This window comes from Balaenoptera acutorostrata, chromosome 1 (genome assembly GCF_949987535.1).
Source record: "Balaenoptera acutorostrata chromosome 1, mBalAcu1.1, whole genome shotgun sequence".
Taxonomy (NCBI): Eukaryota; Metazoa; Chordata; class Mammalia; order Artiodactyla; family Balaenopteridae; genus Balaenoptera; species Balaenoptera acutorostrata.
The window spans coordinates 154,120,411-154,145,606 of record NC_080064.1 but is presented as its reverse complement, the minus strand read 5'-3'; the positions used below and the strand labels follow the sequence as shown (position 1 = coordinate 154,145,606).

At 34.2% G+C, this 25,196-nt stretch overlaps 1 protein-coding gene across 3 annotated transcripts in view; it reads left to right on the top strand.

Annotated features, from left to right (window-relative positions):
- SYT14 (synaptotagmin 14) overlaps positions 1–24,828 on the top strand; it is a 250,348-nt gene extending 225,520 nt beyond the window's left edge. For 2 of the 3 annotated variants that reach the window (XM_007163980.2, XM_057533021.1), the window contains 2 exons: positions 19,079–19,268; positions 23,121–24,828. In XM_007163980.2, coding sequence (XP_007164042.1) covers positions 19,079–19,268; positions 23,121–23,434 — 504 coding nt within the window. In that variant the 3' untranslated portion in view covers positions 23,435–24,828. Of the gene's footprint in view, positions 1–19,078; positions 19,269–21,806; positions 21,864–23,120 lie in introns of all 3 variants that reach the window. The other variant, XM_007163981.2, reaches the window with a different exon arrangement.
- The last annotated feature ends 368 nt before the right edge of the window (positions 24,829–25,196 follow it).

Here is a 25,196-nt window from a genome sequence, read left to right as displayed (position 1 = left end):
AATAATTTTTAACAGCCTTTTATTTGTTTTTCTTACTAATTGCCCTGACTAGATCCTCTAGTACAATGTTGAATTGAAATGTTGAAAGCAAACATCCTTGTCTTACTCCTGTTCTTAGGGGGAAAGCTTTCAGTCTTTGACACCTAGGCATGATATTATCTATAGGTTTTTCATATATGTGCTTTATCAAGCTGAGAAAGTTCCCTTCTATTTGTAGTTTTGTTTACTGTTTTTATCATGAAAGGATGTTGGATTTTGTCACATGTTTTTTCTGCATCTATTGAGATGACCATGTGGTTTTTGTCCTTTATTCTGTTATTATGATGTATTACACTGGCTGATTTTCATGTTAAATAATGTTACAGTCCTAGGATAAATTCCACTTAGTCATGATGTATAATCCTTTTTATATGTTGCAGATTTGGTTTGGTAGTATTTTAGTGAACTGAGGATGTTTGTGATATTCGTAAGAGAAATATACCTATAGTTTCTTTTCTTGTGATGTCTATGCCTGGCTTTGGTATTACTGGCCTCAAGGAATGAACTGGGACGTGTTCCCTCCTCTTCTATTTTTTTCTTAAGTTTTTTTTTAATGTAGACCATTTTTAAAGTCTTTATTGAATTTGTTACAATATTGCTTCTGTTTTGTGTCTTGGTTCTTTGGCCCGGAGGCATGTGGGATCTTAGTTCCCTGACCAGGGATCAAACCCGCATCCCCTGCATTGGAGGCGAAGTCTTAACCACTGGACTGCCAGGGAAGTCCCCCTCCTCTTCTATTATGTGGAATGGTTTTTAAACATTTGGCAGTGTATTTGTTTCCTAAGCCTGCTGTAACAAACTGTGTGGCTTAAAACAACAGAAATTTATTCTTTCACAGATCTGGGGGCTAAGAAGTTTGAAATCAAGATGTTAGCAGGGTTGGTTCCTTCTGAGGGCTCTGAAGGAGAATTTGTTCCATACTTCTCTTTTACCTCATCTTAACGTACATCTTAGTAAATCTACAAAGACCCTGATTCCAAATAACTTTACATTCATAGGTAACAAGTGTTAGGACTTACACATATCTTTTGGAGGGCACATTCAGTCCACAACAGGTAGAATTTACCAGTGAAGCCATTCTGGCCTGGGCTTTCCTTTGTGGGAAGTTTTGTTGTGTTTTGTTTTGTTTTATTACTAATTCAGTCTTTACTTGTTATAGATGTTCAGATTTTCTGTTTCTTCTTGAGTCAATTTCAGTAGTTTATGTCTTTCTAGGAATTTTTCCATTTCATTTAGATTGTCTAACTTGTTGAATTGTAGGTAATATTTCCTTATAATCTTCTGGAAGTTCAGTAATGATGACCCCTCTTTCATACCTTCTTCAGTAATTTGAGTGCTCTTTTTTCTTGGTCACTCTAGCTAAAAGTTGGTTACTTTCATTGATCTTTTTAAAGAATCAGTTTTCAGTTTTTTGCTTTACTCTTGTTTTTTGTAGTCTTTCTACTTCAATCTTTATCATTTTTCTTCTCTTTGCTTTAGGTTTAGTTTCCTCTTCTTTTCTAGTTTCTTAAGGTAGAAAGTTAGGTTATTGATTTGAAATATTTCTTCTTCTTTTTTTTTTTAATATAGACATTGTCTGCTGCAATTTCCCTCTAAGCTAGTTTTCACTGCATCCCATATGATTTGATATGGTATTTTTCTCTTCTTATTCATCTCAAACTTTTTTTCTAATTTCCTTCATAGTTTTATCTTTGGTCCATTGGGTATTTATGAAAGTGTTGTTTAATTTGCACATTATGAACTTCCAAAAAAATCTTTCTGTCAGGGGTTTCTAATTTAATTCTGTTGTCATTGGAGAACATAATTTGTATGATTTTTCAGTCTTTCTGAATTTATTGAGACTTGTTTTTAACTAATATATGGTCTATCCTGGTCTATTCATAGAGAAATGTTCCATGTGCACTTGAAATGAATGTGTGGTCTGCTATTGTTGGGTAGAATGTCCTGTAGATACCTTTTAGATATAGTTGGTTTATAATGTTCATGTCTTTTATTTCCTTATTGATCTATCTGGTTGTTCTACCCAGTATTGAAAATGAAGTATTGAAGGCTCCAACTATTACAGTTGAATTGTCTATTTCTCTTTTTAATCTGTTACGTTTTGCTTTATATTTTAGAGTTCTGTTATTGGGTGCATATACACTTTTATTGTTATATCTTCTTGATAGATTGACTTTTTTATAATTATGAAGTGTTATTTGTCTCTGGTATCAATTTTGTCTTAATAGCTATTTTGTCTGATGTTGATATAGCCACTCCAGCTCTTTTTTGGTTTCTGTTTGCATGGTATATCTTTTTTCAGTCATTTTACTTTCAATCTATTTGTATCTTTGACTCTAACTTATGATTCTTGTAGACAGCATATATTTTGTGTTATTTTCTAGTATACCATTTTAATTGCCTTGTTTCTTTCACTCTATTTTTTAAGTTATATTCTTAGTGGTTTCCCTGGGGATTACAATTCACATCTTAATATAAAATAATCTAATTCAAATTAATGCCAACTTAATTTCAATAGTATACAGAAACTTTGCTCTGTTCCGTTCCCCTCTCCTTTATGTTATTATTGTCGTACAAATTACATCTTCATACATTATAAGTTCATCAACAAATTTTATAGTTATTCCATGTCTTTTAAATTAGATAGTGAATAAAAGAGTTATGTATTATATTCCTGTTGCTGCTGTAACAAATTACCACAAACTTAATACAACACAAATATATTATCTTACAGTTCTGGAGGTCAGAAGTCCAAAATGTATCAGCAGGGCTGTGTTCTTTCTGGAAGCACCAGAGAAGGATCCTTTTTGCTTTTTATTTTTTTCCTTTTTTCAACTTCTAGAGGCCATCTGCATTCTTGGCTCATGGCCCCTTCCTTCATTTTCAAAGCCAGCAGCATAGCATCTTCATATAGCTCTCTCTCTCTTTGCCTCTTGCTCTTCTGCCTCCCTATTATAAGGGCCCTTGTGATTACGTTGGGTACATTCAGATAATCCAGGATAATAACCCATCTCAAGATCCTTAACTTAATCACATCTACAGTCTCTTTTGCCATATAAGGTAAAATATTCATAGGTTCTGGAGATTAGGATGTGGACCTTTTAGGGCCAGGGGAAGCATTATATCAGCCTACCACAAGTTACAAACTAAAATACATTTATACTGACTTCTATATTTACCTATGTAGTTACCTTTACTGATGCTCTTTGTTTCTTTGTGTGGTTCAAGTTATTGTCTAGTGTCCCTTCATTTCAGCCTAATGGACTCCTGTTAATATTTCTTTTAGTCAGGTGTATTAGTAGTGAATTCTCTCCGTTTTTGTTTATCTGGAAATTTCTTGATTTCTCCATCATTTTTGAAGGGTAGTTTTACTGGATTTTCAGTTCAGCACTTTGAATATGTCATTCCACTTTCTCCTGGCCTCCATGATTTCTGATAAGAAGTCAGCTATTAATCTCATTGAGGATACCTTGTATGAGATGAATTGGTTGTTTTTTACTGCTGTCAAGGTTCTCTCTACTTCACTTTCTATAGTTTGACTCTGTGTGTCTTGGTGTGAATATCTTTTAGTTTATCCTACTTGGAATTTGTTGAGCTTCTTGGATGTGTATATTAATGTTTTTCAACAAATTTGGGAAGTCTTCAGTCATTATTTCTTCAAATGTTTTCTGTACCTTTCTGTCTTCTCTCCTCCTGGAACTCCCATTATGCATATGCTGGAATGCTTGATGGTGTCTGACAGGTCTTTGAGGCTCTCTTCCTTTTCTTGATTATTTTCTTTTTCCTTCCACTCAGACTGGATAAAAACTGGATAATCTCAGTTGACTTATCTTCAAATTTGCTAATTCTTCTGCTAATTCAAATCTGCTGTTGACCCCTCTGTTGAATTTCTTATTTCAGTTATTATGCTTTTCAACTGCAGAATTTCTGTGTTTTTCTTTAATATTTTATATCTCATTATGGATATTCTCTATTTGGTGAGACATTGTTCTCATACTTTTCTTTAACTCTTTAGACATAGTTTTCTTTAGTTCTTTGAACATATTTAAAAGAGCTGATTTAAAATCTTGTCTGTTAAGTCCAATATCTGGGATTCCTCAGGACAGTTTCTATTGACTGCTTTTTCTCCTCTGTATGAGCCATATTTTCCTCTTTTCTTTGCATGGCTTGTAATTTTTTTTGAAAACTGGACATTTAGAAATAATATAATGTTTCAACTTTGGAAGTTGTTGCTGCTGCTGCTGCTGTTGCTGTTGTTGTTTTTTTGTTTTTTGGTTTTTTTTTTGCTCTTGGGGCATGCTTTCAGTGCTCCAGTGTTAAGTTTACAACTGTGTCTTAGCTTTCACTCCATGCATGCACAAAGCCTCAAGGTCAGCTAGACATGAGAGTTTATTACCTTCTTAGGTCTTTCTTAGGCATATGCATAGTCTTACATATGTGCATGGATTTTAGATTCCTAGGAATGTGTTGGAATTTATTGAATTGCCCTATGAACCTCTCATTCCCAAGATTTTCCTTGTAAGTTTTTCTGTCAACCTCTTGTTAGCCCTAGTTGATACTGCTTTCTTGTGAGGCTGTGATGTTAAACAATTGCCACTGATTGTTTCCAACAAACATCCTAAGGATACAGCTGTACTGTACACCTGTATTAGGCTCTAAGTAAGGTCGAATCAAAACAAAGCCTGAGAATGGAGCTTTTCAGGGACTTGAAAGACAACTCAAGTAATGATAGTTCTCTGGTAATCAGACTTTGGAGAAGCTCCAAACCTTTTCTTACCCTTCCAGTGTCAGCTAGACTGCTCATTTTCACAGCTACCATAGTTGTGAGGCTGTTAGTTTTCAAGGCTATCATGGAACTGGGGAGAGGGAGATGGGAATAGGGTAAATTTAAAATGCCCCGAAGCTTGGTTTTCAGCCTCTTTTCTTGAATAAATACTTTTTGGATCATTGCAAACGTTTGGCTGATTTACAGTTCTGAAAACATTGATTTTAACAGTTTTTGCCAGTATTCTTATTGCTTTTATGGAGGAACAGATTGTCAGAGGTCCTTACTTCACCATTCTCCTCTTAAGTATTTTTGAGTTGAAGTATGTCACTGTCAAAGCTAATTTTATAGACATCTAGTTTACCAGTGTCTCATGTCTTTCCCCTGGCATGGAGATTGGTGACACAGAGTGCAGTAAGTGGACTCAAAATGGTCATCCAATTAAGTAAAATCTAATAACATTATCAGAAGGGAGCTACAAGGCCAAAAGTTCAAAGAATCAAAAGTAAGTAACAGGCTGAGTGGACCAGGAGGATGACCTAATTGAACATCGGAGACTTCTCCTTTGCCTGCTCTCTCCCCATCCTTCACATCCCCCGTTTCTCACTCCATGTACCCATGACAGAGTGCATAGATCATGGTGTACAAGAAGCATCAGAATGGGCGAAAGCTAATTAAGATGCTGTTGCATTGTAGAAATAAAGTTTTCTTGTAGTGGTCTATTTTCAAAACACTTATCAGATGTTAGCTCATATAACCTTATAACTGGACAGGCCATGAACAAGAATCTGTATTTTATAAAGGAGAAGAGTGAGACTCTGGATAGGTAAGTTACCCAGAGTTTTAGAGCTAGTAACAGGTAGCATTGCTCTCAGCTCTTTTGATTTTTTGTCAAGTATTCTTTGCATTACTAGGTGATAACACTCTCTTAGAGAAGTTTTTATAGTAAGGACGAACCAATTTTGAGATGATTTCTGGAAGAAAAACCACCAAGATGTGTCTGGTTGGATATGTGAGATTTAAAAGGGAGAAGATGCCTAAGATTTCTAGCATAGAAAGTATAATTTCTGTGCATTGCAACTATCCAGAATATAAATTCTATTCTAACATGGGCAAATAAAGATCAAATTGCTAATTCAAATTGTTAATTCAGTGAAAGAATCAGGGAAATAATTACTGAAGATTTAATTTAAGCCAAAATGTACATATTTTGCTAATTTTCCACAAGGTGTCAGCAGCACTTTAAACAATAGCAATTGTAGAGGTTACTTGGAATGGGATATCTAAATTTGTTAAATATTATGCAAATTGGGAGTATATTATTCTGTTATTTGTTCCCACTATCAGATTGTTTGTACTTAAGTAATTGACAAATTTCATATATTGTTTAGCGCTATATTCACTATTTTAGCATCTGCATTATTATAGCCTTGCAGCCTACTGTAGGGTTACCTAACTATAATACTGAAGTATAAGTTTTGACTTCTCAGAAGATTCAGAATATTACATATTGGAGAAACTGGGTCAGCAGGGGGCAGCACAGTCTTATAATGTTTAAAATTTGGTCATTTGAAAGGACCATTCAGAAACAGAAGGATATAAAGACAGTGTGGTACATGGTTTTTCAAGTTTTTCAAGCATTCACATCCTTTATTTCAAATGAAATATTATTGGTAACCCAAATATATAAAGTGATTTTACTAACAGAAATCTTACCTTATAATATTTATTTATAACATCAAACACCAAAAATAAGGGAGCTGTTTCTTTAACAAAAAATTTAGAATAAAATTTTTGAGATAGTACTATTTCTGTCTTCCTTTTATAAATAAGGAAATTGAGTATCAAGGAAATTTTAAAACATGTCCAAGGTCATACAGATGGCAAAATGTCAGAGTTTACAGGAAAACCCACTGTCTTACTTCAAAGCACAGATACTCACAATTATACAGTAGCTGATAACATGTTTTAGCCTTGTTTCAGCTCTGAAATTAAATCCATATTATTTCTTTTTTAAATATTACACAACAAAAAGATAAGTCTGATTCACACAGATAAAGAGTTACAAATGATAACTTTTTAAAAAACAGTTTGCTCTGCAATCTTCAAATACTTCTCAATAAACAGAAATGGCAGGTGAATCTTTAGTCCAAAATACAAAATTAAATCTCCAATACAGAAATGCACTGGTGTTCTCTAATATGTTAACAATTGGTGTAAGAAAGTTGACGGTTATTCTGTGTTTTTTAGATAAAGAAACTAAAGCATGGAGATGCTAAGTACCTTGCCTAAAGTCACATTCCATAACTGACAGACCCTGGTATTCTGACTCCAAGGTTTGCTTTCCTTACGAGTACACTGTATCACCTATTTTAATACTCATTTATGTGCATCTATAGCTATTATTTTAGTTTTTAAATAGTTAAAAATATATTTTAAAAATGAAATTCAATAGAGTCCATTAACCACAGTTAGAAAACCAGTAGCCTTTGGATAACAGAATATAACCCAAAACTTAGGAGGCATTTTGTAATAATTTTGGGCTGTAGTTTTACAATTATCATTCTATTTCAGTTTCCAATAGTAAAAAAAAATTATATTTCTATTAAAAACACAGATTCAGATCATCTCATTCAAAACAAATTATTTAAAGGGAAGCTTTAACACATTTGGAATACACTGACTTGCATAGGAATAACTGTGATTCTAACACTCTGTTAGGTTAGTGTCCAACTTTAAAAAGCTCACACCTCCCCTGGGTATGTATGTGAGGGCATTTCTGGGGTGCAGAGTCTGTACTACCTTAGCAATACAATATATGTTTCCATGACTCAGATACCTTAGAGAAAGAAAGCTTTCGCAGTTTTCAGAAATATGATAGATCAGTAAGAAGACAGAGAAGTCAGCTACATTAATTTTGAAACAAAAGCCCTAGGTCTTAACATGTGCTAAAGCTGTCAGGTTACAAAAATCTTACATGATTACACCCACTCTAACATGTTTCTAAATCTCCAATAATAATTATAATAAATTATATTTATTTCTAAATAAATTATAATTATAATAAATCAGATATTTTTAAAGCCTGTGTTTTCCTCCAGGGTAAAAAATTGCAATTTTTTGCTTAAGAGGTAAAATATACACAAAGACAGACTACGAGTGCTTCTCAAGGAAAGACCTATCTGTCACTAGCCCAACAAAGTAAATTGTGACTTCTGCCCAAGCACTCAGTCATGTGCGTGTTTGGCCTTACGTTATTTTTCTGAGATGTAGACCTGAGATGTTGCTCCTAGTTCACTGTGCCTCTCTTGCTCTCCACTGCTTGTAGAGCAGGTCCAGTTTTTCTCACCCCCGCATTTCATGTTTTTCACAACTTATTCTTTTCCTTAAACAATCTTTATTAAGTGCTTGCTAAGCAAGAGATACTGTACTAATTTGGGGACATAAGAGATGAATAAAACAAAGGTTCTACCCTCAACAGTCTAGCAGGAAAGACAGAGCAACAGTTAGTAAGTGCAGTATAGTAAGTTTATGATGGAAATGTTCACCTAGTTAAGTGAGTAAAATTTGGCTTCAACCTTATTCCTAGAGCTACATCTTCCACCCCTCTCCCCACATGTATCAGCTACACCAGATCAATTTATCTACCAAACATGCTATCAACTTTTGGGCCTTAGCTCATCACACTGTCTAAAATGCCCTTCCTTCCCTGTGCCTTTTGAAATCCTTTTGGGGCCTACTTCAAAATCTCTTCTCAGGAATATAGTTTCTGATATCCCAGAGTTTATCACATCTACCTGTATTCTCGTATAAACCTTTCAAGACATCATAGTCTGCCTTAAAATCAATTCATCTCTCCCCTAGAACAGTGCTTTGTACAGAATAGACATTCAATAAACTCTTACACTGCTGACTTCCAAAACTGTTTTGTTTCTATTCAATTCTGTTTCCTTCAGTAAGATAAAACAGTATTTGGTCTATTGATTACTTTTTTGCAAGTAGCCTGAAGTCTGGTTACAAATAAATTAAATCAGGATTGTGAGATGAATAAGAGTATTTCTAAAAATTATTAAATAAATGAGAATATAAATACTAGATATGAAGGTGTAATATTTACTGTTGATTTTCTACCAGTCTACTGTTCCCATTACTTCTTAGTTCTTTCCTTACATAACATCCTATTTTGTTCAAGTAGCCAAACCTAGGTAATACATAATTCCCACAGAAAAAACAATCCCCCTTGAAGATGAACTCACATTAAAAAAGAGTATAAGCAGAAAGAAATGATCCATCATGAATGACAGCAGACCCAAAAGATAGATAGGTTGGCATTTCTAGGACATGAACTAATAGAACACTGTGAAAGAGGTTATAAAATAAATATGCTTAAAATGAATAAAGAGCTAAAAGAAGTAACAGAAACCACAAGGAAAGAACAAGACAATACGGGAAAAGAGGCAGATTTAAATAATGACCATATGGAACTTCTGGAATGAAAAAATAGAGTCATTAAAAATAGAATCAATGAAAAATATGAATACCCGGGTAAGGAGAATGAAGGGTAGAATGAGAAGGTTAAGTATATTTTCTTATAAAAACTCCAGAGCGAGAGACTAGACAAAGTGAGAGGCAACATTTGAAGTACATAGATCATCAGATTGAAAAAGTGCAGGTGCTCATAAGCAGGATTATCAAAAATGAATCCACACCTATAAAGATTACAGTGATAGGATGAAACACCAAAGACAAAATGATAAAAGTAACCACAGAGAAAAGATAAGGAAAGGGAACAACAACTGTCTAACAGAAAGCTTCTCAACAGCCCTGAATACCAAACGGCATTGGTATAATATCTGTAAGGTTTCAAGGCAAATAAACTACGAACTTAGAATACTATAGCCACCTAAATTACTGCTAAGGAAGGGGGTAAACTCCAGATATTTTCAGGCAAAGACCAGGAGAGTTTAGCACTCATAGCTCATTGCTGGGATAATTACTAAAGCATATACTTGTGTATGAAGAGCACTGAATTCAAAAGGAAGAAATAAGATGGTGAGCCGAGAGATTATTAAGTATGTAGAATATCTAAATAAGCAGAGATAGATCAAGCAGAAAAATACTAGCAAAGATATGAAAAATTTGAGTAACACTTAAGTTTAATTTAATGTATTTATGTGGGACCTCTACTTAATAAACGTAAGCCTATGTAGAACAGTTACAAATGTCAACCATATATATGCCAGGCCACAAAGGAAGTCTCCACAAATATCAAGGAGTCAATATCATGTCAACTTTGTTCTTTGACCACATTGGATTGAAATTAAAAATTCATTCAAAACTATCTGGGGCACACACACATACTACATGCTGGACGTCGTTCTAGTTATTTGGTGTACATTAATGAAAAGCAGAAATAAATTTTGACCTGCATGGAATTTTAATTCATTAGCGGGGAGGGGAGACTTGAGATACAGTAAAGGTAATAAATATAGTAAATATATAGTATGTGAGAAGGTTATACGTATTATGGGTAAAAGAAACCGAGTGCGCAGGATCAAGAATGCTAGTTGGAAAGGAGATTTAATTTAAATAAGAGGTCACTGGAGACAGTGTAATATGTGGGCAAAGACTTGGAAGAGAGGAAGGCTTAGTCATTTGCATATCTGGAGAAAGAACATTGCAAGCAGATGGAACAGCCAGTCCCCAGAGCCCAGAGTACATGTGTTGTCTTCAGGAAAGAGCAAGGAGGCCCATTTAGCTAGAAGTCCAAGACTGAGGAGTAGAATAGTAGGAGGTAAGATACCACCCCTCAAATCTATATATCTAGATATGCAAACAAACAAAAAAACTCTCTAAATTAACTCAGGGTCAGAGAAAAAAGCATAATGGAAATTAGAAATATTTAGAATCAGACAAAATGAGAACACTATTAAATTTACGGCATACAGGTAAAACAATATTATAGGGAAATGTATAGCCTTAAATATATTTGTAAGAAGATAAGAGTGCAAATCGATGAGCTAAATAGTCTTCAACTCAGGAAGTTACAAAAGGAAAACAAGGAGAAGTTAATGAAAGAAAAAAAGTAAAGAGGTTTAAAAAACAAAAGCTGTGTTTTTTAAGTTGCTGATAAGTTAAGTAAACCTCTGGAGATAGATCAGGAAAGAAAAACATTACATTAAATGAAAAGGAGGACATAATCATCAATTCAGTCGAAATTTCAGAATAATAAAGAGAATAACTCTAGAAAAACAAGTTTGGAAACTTAGATGAAATGAGCAATTTTTTTGGAAATATAAATTTCTAAAAACTGATTTAGGAATAATAGAAAACATGAAATGACATTACCATTAAGAAATTCAATCAGTAGTCAAAAAGATTCTCATAAAAGAAAGAGAAAGAAAAAAAGATAGTTGAGTTTCAAAGGCAAGTTTTACCCAACTTCAATGAACAAATAACTTTCCTGGAATAATATCTATTTGATGAAATATGTATATATATACATACACACACACACATATATATGTGCATTTTTTTCTGAATTCAATTTAACATTGTTTAACTTGAGGTTTCTGCATATGTTTCTAAGTGAGATTGGTTTATAATTTTATGTTCTTCTTGTCTAGTTAGTGTCAAAATTATACGTCTCAAAAGAGAAGCTGGGTACTTTTCCTTTTCATCCTCTGAAATAGTTTATATAGCATAGGAATTGTTTGAGAGCATGGGGAAAATTTTATAAACTTTTTAAACCAATTTTATAAACTTTTATAAACCAATCTCACAAGCATGTGTGCAGAAATGCCAATTTAAATATGTTCATATTGAATGTAGCAAAAAATAATATGTGCATGTGTATACGTACCTATATATACATACAGAAATTTTGATAAGAGCAGGAGTTTTTATGACCATTTCTCCGTGATGATATATTCAAACATTAGTAATAGAAAAGATTTTGTTTTTATTTGTTTTACAATTTTTGCTGTATTTTAAATCTTATCAATAAGTTTTCAGTGTTAATATGAAACAACTTTCTGTATGAAAGAGAAAGTGAGAATTTTCTACTTTTTTTCCCACTCTTCATTAGCTAACCTGTATATCAGGTGTACTATGTTCGCTGAGTATAGTAACATTCCCTTTCACTGAACCATCTTTCCCTCTTCCTTGGCTCTTGCAAGGCTAAGGCCCTCAGACCAAACCCAGCAAAGAGACAGAGGGAAGTAGCCACAATTGGTGCAACCCCTCAGTAGCAGGGGTGATAGTCCTTACTGAAGGCCAAGGGGAAAAGAAGCAGGGCAAACAAGTCAGTTGAATAGGCTCTGTAGTAGACATCTATTTTTTTCTGCCTAGCATCCATGTCTTCTGTGGCCACAGTATCCAGATTTTGCTTGGGAGACCAACTTGCTCCTGTACTTTGGCTGAAGTGACTTCATTCCAAAGCCCAGAATTAGATCTCACGGGCCTTAACTAGTGAGTTCTAGGGTTTCGGTGGGAGCAATCAGGATGCTGTCTTCCTCTTTCCCACAACACTCAGAGCCACTGAAAACTCTGGCAACTTGGAGCGAAGAGTCTACCTGAGAATAAAGCCAAATTTGGGAAACAAGCCCAAGGAATGGAGGAGAACTGATTCCTAGTGACATGGGTTGAAGCCTGGATCAGTGAGCACCTGAAGCTACCCTTGTATTAACTGTTATATTACAGAAGCCAGTAAATTCCCTTGTGTCTTTTAAGCCAGTTAAATTTGGTAGCAGTTTGGTGGTTAAGTGCCTGAAGCTTCTCAGCACCAGGCTTCCCTGGAGGGAGGGAGACAGACTGATGTTCTGCAGGCTGAATCCTAGTGGAAGTGCAGGGGCCCATAGACGGCAGGAGGGCTTGCTGCTGCCATCCAGCTCTCTGTCCTTACTTTTGGATGCTTTCTGTTTCTGTCCCTCCTGTGTGTTTGGTTGGGAGCTCTTGATGGCCTCTGTACCCTGTTGCTTTGGGGCAGACCCTTCCTGGGAGGGCCACTTCTTCCCCCGCCAGTAGCCACTGTCTGTCACTTGCAACCAAAAGCATCCTGATTCCAACACCACTCTGAAATTTAAACTATCCACCCATCCACTGCTCATCCCAGTAAGTTATCCTTTAGAGTCAATGGGTGTGTTTTTACCCCTACCAAAATACAGAATGGCTCTCCTTTACACTGGGTTGGGGAGGGCGTGGAAGTGGAAGGGGGTAAGGTTTGGAGCAGCTATGCTGTTCTTGCTTTCTCCTTCCTGAAGCTGCCTCTGGTTATCTCCTCCTTACCTTGTCTGATAGGCACTCGGTGCCTTGGGGCTAGGGAAGGGCCCCCGGAGCGAGCACTGCTATTGGAGATGCCGCTCACCAGGTTTGCAGCAGGTGGCCGCCCTCTGGTTACACTTCAGCGCCCTCATCACTCCATTTCCAGGAAAGTATAATGGAAGCATTTTGGGTCAAATTACCTTAAAAAGCAGAAAATTTATTCTAGCCACAGTGAAAAATAAATTCAACAGAAAATATTCAAATTCATAATAATTATCATTGTAGAGTTCAGCAGTTTTACTTTAAAAGTACTGAGTAGAAGTGGTTACAAGTAAGGTGGAGTCAGTTTAGTACTAATAAAAAGCCCCATACGTTTACTTAATAGGAGTTCTGTTGTATTTTCAATCTTACGTTTTTCTTTCTATATTTACAAGTTCCGACCTGATTTTAACCTATTAGCACCATTAAAGACATGTAATGGCTGCCGTACTAATTCTGCTTATGGTAAACATTATATAGAGTTTATTCACTTTTCTGAAAAATTAAATAATTGTTTTTCTACTTTTACAGAATTGCTTATAATCCTTCACCCTAGGGCAGAGGACTCAGGAGGAAAGAGAAGAAGCATTAAAAAAGAAATAAAGTATTATGTTAGATGGGAGGAAGTTATACTTTTACTTTAGGGAGGCTATGGGACGATTCCTTTAAGTAGACCCAATTATGATTGGGATTTGTTTGACTTTGGGTTAATCATCTGCAGTTACTGCCACCTAGGGAAGCCTCAATTATAAATTAATGATGGGGTCTGCAGTGAGAGTAGGTAGAGATTCCTGAATACACACTGAACGGAGCAGCATGCCCTGAGGAATAGTTGGAGGAAAGATGCCACTTGAGTATATAGTATCTGTATTTAATTTGTCTTTACTGCAGTTACTCTATTTATATAGTTATCCTGTACTGCTTTCGTTGTAATCAGTGATCCCCTTGGATTGCCACACCTATACCAACCCTGGATAGGCAGTTACACTGATGGCAGTAGAAAGACCATGAGATTAGCACTCTTTCTAAGGTATAAATTCAGAATGAACTCTTCAGACAATAGTTTTTTGGTTTTTTGGGGTGTTTTTTTTTTCTGTTAAATACTACTGTATTTCAGCTGGGCTTACTAAAATAGAATGTGATCGCCAAGAATCTTACCACTCTTGCTTTTTTTTGTTGGGCTTAGAGACAAGGACATTTTTGCAGCAGTAAAGCAGGGAGATAAGTTAGCTGTTTTTCTTAGGAGCAAGAAAGACCTTTCCCAAGACTTTCTCGGGACATCACTTTGTTGCACAAAATTGGCAATATGACCTCTCTGTTGATAAGAAAATATTAGATTCACATCTTATTATCTGACAGTAGGTTAATATGAAAAATGCTATACTATGAAAAATGTATTTCACAGTATTCTAACAGATGCTGCTAGTATAATAGCCTAATGTAGCAAATGCACCAAATGTGCTTGAGCATGTTTTTGACACTATTTTCATAAGTGATGATATATCCTAATTGAAACTTACTAAAATTATGTTTTCTCCTCCAACTGTCATGAAAACATACCAAACTATGTGTTTTGTGTACCCATGATTTAGGAATATAAGATTTATCTTCCTTTTGGTTTTCTCCTCTATGGTTTAGAGTCAGATTTGAAAATATGAGATTTTTATCCCTCTGAATATTAGTCCCATGAGCTAATTCAGTCACCAAGTATGTATTAATTCTCCTTGATTACTTGTATAGGCCAACCTAGATTCAAACTTGAAGACTTGTATAAGACATTTTTAGATTTTTTAAATCTAAAAATCTAAATCTGTAATTTTTAAATCTAAAAACTCGTTATAGAAAATAGTATCATAGTCTTTTTTTTTTTTTTTTAACTCATGGAGTGAATCCCTTTAGGAATGTTCAAAGAAAGTCCTAAACATTTTTATTATTGTTAATTTGTATATGTTGTACCCTTGTATCATGTAATTCTTTTCATTAAACCTTTTTTCTTGTGAAACCAAACACATAGTAGAAAAGTATAAAAGGCAGAAATGTACAACCCATCTAACTACCATCCAGGTCAAGAAATAAAACATTACCAGTACCCCTCAGAAGCCCCCATGTCCTTCCTAATCACTATTTCTTCTCTCCCCACCCCTAGAGTTAACCAGAATTTTGACTTTCAAATTAATCACTTTCTTGCTCTCTTTATAGTTTTACCACCTATTCATGCATCTGAAATACTATGGTTTAGTTTTGCCTGGTCTTTATTTGGTTTTTGTTTTGGTTTTTTGTTGTTGAAATTTACATAAATGGAACCATACAGCTAAATATCCTTTTAGGTTCAGCATTTTGCACCCAAAATCATGTTTGTAAATGTAGTTATAATTAGCTTCATTGCTGTATAGTGTATATATACTGTATGTACAGTATAGTTGCTGAATTATATGAAGTCACCACAAATTGTTTATCCGTTCCACTCTTTGGGGTCATTATAAATAATGCTACTATGGACGTACTTTCATATGTCTCTTGGTAAACATTGCACATATTCCTGATCGAGATGTATATATATGGAATTGACAGGTATTATGGTATGTGTATTTTTAACATTTTAAAAAAACATATCACTTTACACTATAATAACCATTGGAATATGAGACTTCCCATTTCTCCGTGTCCTCACCACACTATTGTTTTAGCCCAGCTATATGTTGTGTAGTGTTAGCTCATGGTTTTAATTTCCTTTTCCTTAATTAGTAATGAAGTTGAACATCATTTCACATATTTATTGACCATTCTTTTGTGAAAGTGCTGGTTCAAGTATCTGTCAAGTGTTTTTATATTGTGTTGTCTTTGTCTTATTGATTTATAGGTATTCTTTACATATTTGGGATTTGAGCTAATTGTGAAGTATATGTGTTTCAGAGGTGTTCCACCTTTGTTGTAAATTAACTGTCTATTATGCATGGATTAATTAGTGGACTTTCTATTTAACAGTCTCTTAGACATTGTTTTATCACGTTGTCTTAAATAATGTACCTTTATTATAAATTTTGATACTCAGTAGAGCAGAGCCCCCTATCTTGTAATTTATTTTATTATTTTTATTGTGGTAGGAACATTTAACATGATATCTACCCCTTAACAAATTTTAAGTGTACAGTATTGTTAACTGTAGATATAATGTTGTACAGCAGATCTCTGGAACTTAATCATCTTGCAGAACTGAAACTTTACACCCATTGAACAGCAACTCTCCATTTCCCCCTCCTCCAGCCCCTAGCAACCCCCATTCTACTCTCTGCTCCTATGACTGACTATTTTAGATATCGCATATAAATGGAACGACACAGTATTTGTCTGTGACTGACTTATTTCACTTAGCAGAATGTCCTCCAGGTTCATCCGTGTTCTCACATATGGCAGATTTCCTTCTTTTTTAAGACTAAATGATATTTCATTGTATATATATACCGCATACATTTTAGAATTAGCTTGTCAAGTTCCACAAAGAAACCTGTTGAGATCTTGATTATGATTGCATTTAATCCATCAATTTGGAGACAGTATTGCAAAATTGAACCTTATAATTCATTAACATAGTATATATAGCACTTCTAAATTTCTCTCAATAATAGTCATAGTTTTCTGTATAGCGTCCTTGCATGTCGTTTGTACATTTATTCCTAGATATTTTATATTTTATGTTGTAATAAATGTTATTTTGAAATAAATGTTATTTTAGGATTTGTTCCTGGTATATAGCAATATATGGATTCTTAAATTTTACCTTTGCAGGCAACTGTAATACCTCTGTGGAGTTGATTAGATTTCACGTGTACATAACTATATAGTATGCACATGAGGACAGTCCAAGTCATTACACCTTTTATTTCATTTTATTGCCTTTCATAAGGCTAGGACCTTCACTGGCTGGAATCTCCAGTGCAATGCTGATTAGAAGTGGTAATAGTTGACATCATTGTGACATCCCCAATTTCAAAGGGGAAACATTAAAAAAAATTAAGTATGATGTTACATGTTGCTCGATTTGGTTTGCTCAGCGTTTATTTAGAGTTTTGAATCTAAGTTTATGAATGAGAAAATCCTGTAATTTTTTAATAATGTCCTTGTCAGGTTTTGTTTTAAGGTTTTGCTAGTTTCTTACAGGAACCTGGGGAGTGTTTCCTCTTTTCCTGTTTTCTGAAAGAGTTTGCATAAGACTAATATTATTATTTAGAATTCACTATTGTAGCCATGCAGCTAAAGTTTTTGAGTTTTATTTTGTTGGTTTTGGAAAGGTTTTTAATTGCAAATTCAATTTCTTCAGTAAGACTGTTCAGATATTCTATTTCTTCTTGTGTCCATTTTGCTTAGTTGTACTATTCTAGGAATATGTCCATTTCGTCAAAATTTCAAATTTGTTGGAAGAAAGCTGTTCTTACTCATTTTTTAAAAATCTTTTCATGGCCTATAGAATATGTAGTAGTGTCTTTTTTCACTCCTGATATTTTTTCAGTTGTGCCTTGTCTCTTTTTTTCTTAATTGGACTAACATTTATCTATTTTTATTAATCTTTTCAAATAACTTATTTTCATTATCATTTAGTTACCCATGGATTATTTATATTTGTATCCTTAATTTCCAAATTTATAGGAATTTTCTTCACTAGAACTTAGTTTGGGTTTCTAGCTGATTCAAAAAACATTCTGAATGATTTCCATCGTTTGAAATTCGTTTGCTTTTTTAAATTAATTAATTAATTTATTTGTTTGTTTGTTTGTTTGTTTGTTTTTGGCTGCATTGGGTCTTTGTTGCTGCACGCGGGCTTTCTCTAGTTGCAGCGAGTGGGGACTACTCTTCATTGCAGTGCGCACCTCTTGTTGTGGAGCACGGGCTCTAGGCACGTGGGCTTCAGTAGTTGTGGCTCACAAGCTTACTTGCTCTGTGGCATGTGGGATCTTCCCAAACCAGGGATCAAACCTGTGTCCCCTGCATTGGCAGGCAGATTCTTAACCACTGTGCCACCAGGGAAGTTCCCGTTTGCTTTTTTAATAAATATTTTTGTAAAAAATCCACTGCATGCTTGAGAAAATGTATGCTTTATAGTTGTAGGATGGAGTGTTCTGCATATTACCATTAGGTCAGTTTTACTTACTGTGATATTCGAATCTTCTACATCATTACTGTATTTATTTGCCTGCTTGTTTGGTCATTTACTGAAAGGAGTATGTGGGCAACCCCACTGGTTGTGGATTTGCCTATTTCTCTTTCTAGTTCTGACAATTTTTGCTGCTTTTATTTTGAGCCCATGTTATTAAATAATGCAAACTTGGAATTACTTTATCTTCCTGGTAAGTTTGCAGTTTTATCATTATTGAGTGTACCTCTTTATCTCTAGTAATAGTTACTGCCTTAAAGCTAACCTTGGCTGATACTAATGTAGTTACACCGATTTTCTTTTGGTTATTATTTGCATGGTAAATATTTTCCCACCCTTTTTTTTCAATTTCTGTATATCAGTGTTTTACATATTGACTTATAAGTAGCAGATTTTGTGTTTATTTAATCAAAGTCTGCCAATCTTTGTCTTTAAAAGACAGTTAAGACATTTACATTTAATGTAATTAAGTCTGAATCTGTGTCGGTCTTTTAAGGTCAATACATCTTTTTCACATTCAGGAAAGAGTTCATTGACCCTATGAGTTTAAGAAATTTATCTTCTCTGATTTGTATCCAAACATGCAAGAATTTATGAGACCTTCTCATCTCCTGTCATTCCTTTGACTGCTGTATAATGAAAAGAGATCCAGGAACTAAAATATGCTAAGAACATTTCTAATCTAGTGTTTTCTGAATTTTGCTTACAACTCTTATTTTTATCATGACTTATCTACCTAATTCCAATAAATAGGGCATTACCAATGTACCTGTTAATATATCTTTTTTTACAAAATACTATAAAGATTTCATTTTTGATTGCAGGGCTGTGACTCCCAAATGAGCGTGTCAGAAGTCTCCTGTAGTGAAAGTACATCCTCCTGTCAGTCTCTTGAACATGGCTCAGTTCCAGAAATTCTCATTGGCCTACTTTATAATGCCACAACTGGAAGACTATCAGCAGAAGTGATAAAAGGCAGCCACTTCAAAAACTTGGCAGCGAACAGACCACCCAGTGAGTGAAAAATATTTTTCTTAATTCTAGTGTTTTCTGTACTTATGAGACTCTCAGTGTAGGGGCTTCAATCCTATCATTTAGTCTTAACCAATCAATGATGATGTAATCATCAGCTAATCTGTTTCATGTTTTCTATTTCCAGCCATTTGGGAAGTAGAAAGATCTGAAATTCAAAATATTAATTGTAAGGTGACAAGACTTTAACTTTTTCAGCGTCTGCAGAATGAATTAGCCCTATCATAGCCATTATCTTCTAATGCCAGAAAAAGTTACAGGTTTTTTTTAAAGGTAGTAACATTCCACAAATATGATGAGGAATGCTTATAGCTGTTGTTTTTAACTGAAGATCGATGTCGTGTTTCCTGTCTGCATGCAGTACTATGAACTAATGTGTATACTTCTATATTTTTCCTTCTTTTCTCCCTTAACAATTTAAGAAAAAACTGTTTCTTCACATTTTTCCTCCTTTAAAATTATAAATCAGTACTGCCAGCAGAATCTTTTCTTAAATGGAATGTGCTTTGCTTTTCCCAGGACAAACAGAATAAGGAATAGTTTGATATTTATGCTCGATGCTAGGAAAGGAAAGCTAGATGGTATAGATACCTCTGCCCTGTCTATATGCCTCTCACTCTTCTCTCTCCTTATCTCTCTCCCAGCTCAGGAGGCTGGGGATAGGTTATGCACAGAGAAATTGTCACGCAGTATACCTCCAAAATTGTTTATTGTTATCTGTAGAAATAAACTGGGAAAGTAGCAGCCTCTTCATATTTCTCTAAAATTAAAGCTGTTAATAACGGCCTAAACTCAAAATTTGAAAGGAAATCTTGAGTAATAATGGCAACCTTAAATTTGTTTAACAATTTCTCACAGACTTGCTTGAAGCAATATTTCACTCCAAGTATCAAATAATTGTTGGAGGGGAAACTTTTTCCACCCTTGAATTAACTTTACTTCTAAATATCCTAAAAATTATTTTTTCAATCAAAGTGAAAAGTCATAAAAATATATTTAGTGTGCCCTCAGTAGTACTGGAAACCTCACTTCTTACATACATCATACAATGTATCTGTCCCTTCATTAAACTTCAGAAGGCCAAAATTAGATTTATATTTCTACCCTTGGACGAGTGACCTAACTTCCCTAAGGCTGTTTCCTTATATGTAAAATTAAGGTTGTGTTTCTCACAGAGTAACTGTGATACTCAAATCAGATAAAGGCACATAAAAAGGATGGAATTATTATTGTCCCCTTTTTCCTTTCAGAAGGAAACATTCAGAGGGTGGAAAAAAACAATTACTAGACTAAAGAGCTTTGGAAGTTTGACTTGGTTATCTTCATTAATCCACACTAGGAATGCAAACTCAAATGGCCTGGGAAGTAACTTAAATGAGCAGAATTTGTAGATGAAGGAGAAGGAGCATGGAGAGGCCTGTGATAAATGCAGGGGTGCACACCCTGCCTTAAGACATTCGGATTCAAAATTTTTGAACACGGTTTATTATTTGGGGTTACATTTAGCCACAAGCTGTCAGTTTGCAATTCCTGCTTTAGCTAATAGTTTATTTTTTTGACAAATCTTTAACTTGAAATGCTAGAAAGCAGCAGAATGAAATGACAGATTTGCCTTTCTGTCCTTGCTGAACCCACTCTGATAGAAACAGAGAAACACTAATCAGAACTAAAATGAAGCAGGGGGTGGGTGGAGGTAGGGATGGACAATAAACAAGTTAAGAGAGATTTGCATCTACAACATAGAGTAGATCTATCAGGTTAAAGAATAGGTTATAGCAATTTCCATTATTTTAGAATTAGATCTTCAGTAGTAGGACAGTTCATGGTATTAGCTGGGAAGTAACTAGTAGGTAAATATAAGGCAACATTAAAACTAATTATATGAAGTAGAGTATTTATAAAGTAAAATAGGACAGTTTTATCAGTTTGTCTATTGTATATAAGACTGTGACCCTTCATATATACCTAGGTTCTAAACTTTGAACTATGTTATAGACTGACTAATCCAATTTTTATCCCAAAGGAACAGTGATAACATTCAAGAACAAAAATTTTGGTAGTTCTATTTTATTTTGCATAACTTAATTTTATATTACATTGGGAGTAAAATAAAGTGTTTGAAATGTTAAATATTGCATGGATAAACTTAAAAATTTAGAAAAATAATAATAATAATGATCCTTTAATGACTTTTATTCAGTCTTTTATGGTCCGATAATTTGCATGATTCTATGTTCAATGTGCTTTAGACCAAGAAAATATCATTATAAAGGTATCCCCCTTTAAAACAGTGTAATTTTTGTTTAAGATTACACAATGACCTTAAATATTCTCATTCCATGAAACTTACCCAACATACCCTTTTTTCAACCCTCTTCCTGAATTAAAATGCTAAAGTTTTGTGTTCTTCCACTCCAGTGAACAGTGTTTCCTCTTTAATTCTAACCTTTGACCCTCTTTCACCCAACAATTGACATCTGGTCATTATTTCTTTTACTGCTTTCCACCCCCTGTTGTCAGATGGACTGTTCTGTTGTCTAAAACACTTGATAGGTGGACAGGTTTATATAATCCGAGGTGAGTTCCTGTAGAGGCTAATTGGATGTTGTCTTTTCATGCAAAAACAAAATACCCTAAAACTTGCCAGCAGTGAAGCTGTCCACCATGTTGATTTCCAAAAAAAAAATGCACATTTATTATCTGTGGTACTTTAAATAAAACTAACTTAGAATTTATCTCTGATTATGGATGATGGTATTCAGAGTATCTATAAAACTAGCAAAACTTTTTAAATTAAAGGTTTATTTTTTCATTCATTATATTTTGATTCATAAGTAGAAATAGATATTTCATGAGAAATATTGCAATTTTCATTAAAATTAATTGAAATTTTGATATGAAGTACACATGATGGATCTACATGCTGAAGATAATTTGCATGAGTTTAAAGAACTTGAAAACACAGTTGTTTGAAAAGAGGGTTTATCTCCCAAGTAACCAGGTAATGAACTGTTATGTTTCACTTGGTACACTAAACATCACATCAATTTTTTTTTTTATAATTCATGAAAATAGTTAAGATACCATACCTAAAATTTCACATTAAATTGTGCCAAAAAGGAATCCTATAGCATTTAACTATCCAAAAAGCACATTAAATGTATTCTTGCATGAAACCAGGAGAAAGTTTTACTTGATTTGCTAAACTTTGAGCCCTTAGTGCATTTGGCTTCATTTTGGCCCTTAAATGTTTTAAAAATATATTTAAAAACCACATCCATGCAGAGATTTTTTTGACATTTCATCCTAAGCTGTTTTGATGTCATCTTTGCATTCTTGTCTTTCTCTTTTCCTCCTTACCATTTGCCTTCATTTCTATTCGTTTGTTTATTCTTACACTCTGAAAGCACAGTGGAATGCTTTACAGTGTTGTGGCTAATTGAGCTTGCTAAGTGTTTATTAATGCTATGATGTCCTGCTTAGTGAAGCTAAACGGGGGTGGGGATGGGAAGGGCGGGTAGTGGGAGGTCAAGGATGGGGGTGGGAGGGTGGAGGAAGGATTATGAGGTATACCTTTAAATTCTAACTATAATGTAGAAATAGTGAGGTTAAGATATTATTACCCCCAAAAGATTTTATGCCTACTTAGCATTCTCTGTACTTGTCACATTTTATTATCATTTAATCAAAATGGAATTATTGGATTTCTACTAAACATGGTATACACCATATCCTTATAAAGTATAAACACTTAATCTTCTCAGCAAGTGTTACAAGAAAGACGTTTTGAGTTTGTTTCAAATGATATTTGTGGTATGTTGTTTTTTTCTGTAGATACATATGTTAAATTAACTCTACTGAATTCCATGGGTCACGAGATGTCCAAATGCAAGACATCCATCCGCAGAGGGCAGCCAAATCCAGTATACAAGGAAACTTTTGTTTTTCAAGTGGCCCTATTTCAACTCTCTGATGTGACACTCATACTGTCTGTGTATAACAAGCGCAGCATGAAAAGAAAAGAGATGATAGGCTGGATTTCTTTAGGTCTGAACAGCTCTGGAGAAGAGGAACTCAATCACTGGACTGAAATGAAAGAGTCGAAAGGACAGCAAGTGTGTAGATGGCACGCATTGCTAGAGTCGTGATGACTAGGATTAATGAGCAATTGCAGTTCAAGGCAGCATCATTTCTGAGTACAACATTACTCTTCTTACCTAGTCACCTATTCTTTGAAGAATCATCTTTAACATTCTACCCAAATGCTTTAAATTCTGTGGAGAGAACATCTAATACTGACATAAATGAAGAAAAGAAGTGTCTCTAGTAGAGCTTGTTTCAGAAAATGAGAAACTTTCATCTTTCTTAAACTGACAATCCTCCAGAGCTTTAAGAGCATCCTTTTGGTTTGAAGTTAATTTTACTTTAGCAAAAGAGCCAATAATTTTATGAAAAATCAAAATTATAAATGATTTTGAAAATCAGAATTTTTAGCTGCAGCACCCTTTTAGGTCACCCTACATATTATACACAAGACATATTTTGACTGGCTCATCCCTGGTGTTCGTAATGTTCTTTAATATGAGAAAGTCATTCTCCAGCGTTTTCAGATCTAATGGTGAAAGGTTTCAATCACATTGAAAATCATTTTATTTCAGATATTTTCCCTTTGTGCACTTAGTTTTGTTGTGCCTCAGTTCTTCTCAATAGCACTAAATCTAAGTGCAAGCAACTATTCGTTTTCATAAGGGAATGTTTTTTATGTGTTATTTTAAGAAAAGCTCACTTCTTCAATTGCCTCTGATTTTGCCTGATCCAAAGAGACCAAGTTACTGTACTGGTCCCTTGCAAGTCTTCTAGACAGGTTGTACTGTAGACCATGTAACTTTCTGTTGAAAGCACTTCCTGTATTCTTGTATTCCAATGTAGGAAGCTAATAGAGCAGGACTTCACTTTAAAATCTCTTTCAATGGTTGACTCTTTAAAATTGTAGTAATGTGAAAATACGTTTTTTACAAACTAAAAAAATATAGTGAATAAGCTGTTGAAAATTGAAAACAATTCAAGTTAAAGAAAATTTTAATCATCTGCTCTGAGTATTTAGTAACCAACACTGCATAAAGCAGGTAGCATTCAAATAAGAAACAGTTCTCTTCACTCTTACTTCAATTTGTATTTGTGATCTAAAGACTCTCCAGTTCTAAGTTTGAATCAGAACATTATGTTAAAAACAGTTCTGAGATTCCTTAAGAAGTTTCTAGTGACTTGTGACTAGATTTTATGAAATTTACAGGTACGTTCTTCAACGTGATGTCATCCTGTGCCTTCCATGTAAGTTAAATTTGCTCATACAGCTTGAAAGTTGTATTTGCAAAATTAGGCCTTCAATTTTTATAAATGTGAAGATTAGATTCCTCAGAACAGTGTCACAAGATCTTTATTTCCTCTGAAGTATGTAAAAATTGTATAGTGTGCTAATTTTTTTTAAATGGCAAGGCATTTGTTGTTTTTATATTTAGGAACTCTGATTACCAGGAATATTATAAGCTGTTTTCTTTTTAATTTTGCTTCTTATCCAATATATAATTTTATGCATATACTTTATTAAATAGAATATGTTTTGTATATATGAAAATTTTTTTTTCTCTTTCTAATTTCTAGTTAAATTAGAAACATACTATTTACCAATTACTAAAAAGCGGTATATCATTGTTCCTAGTCCCAACTAAGTACTATGTATTATTATAAGCTAGAACTTGTTATTACCATAATAACAAAACCATGCATAGATATTATTACTTCAGCCTGGCTGTACTGAAAGGCCTTAAAAGAAATCCAAAAAGACAGTGAACTACTAATATTTTTTAGTTTAAAAAATGGCAGCTCTATGCATTCATACACATGAGTTAT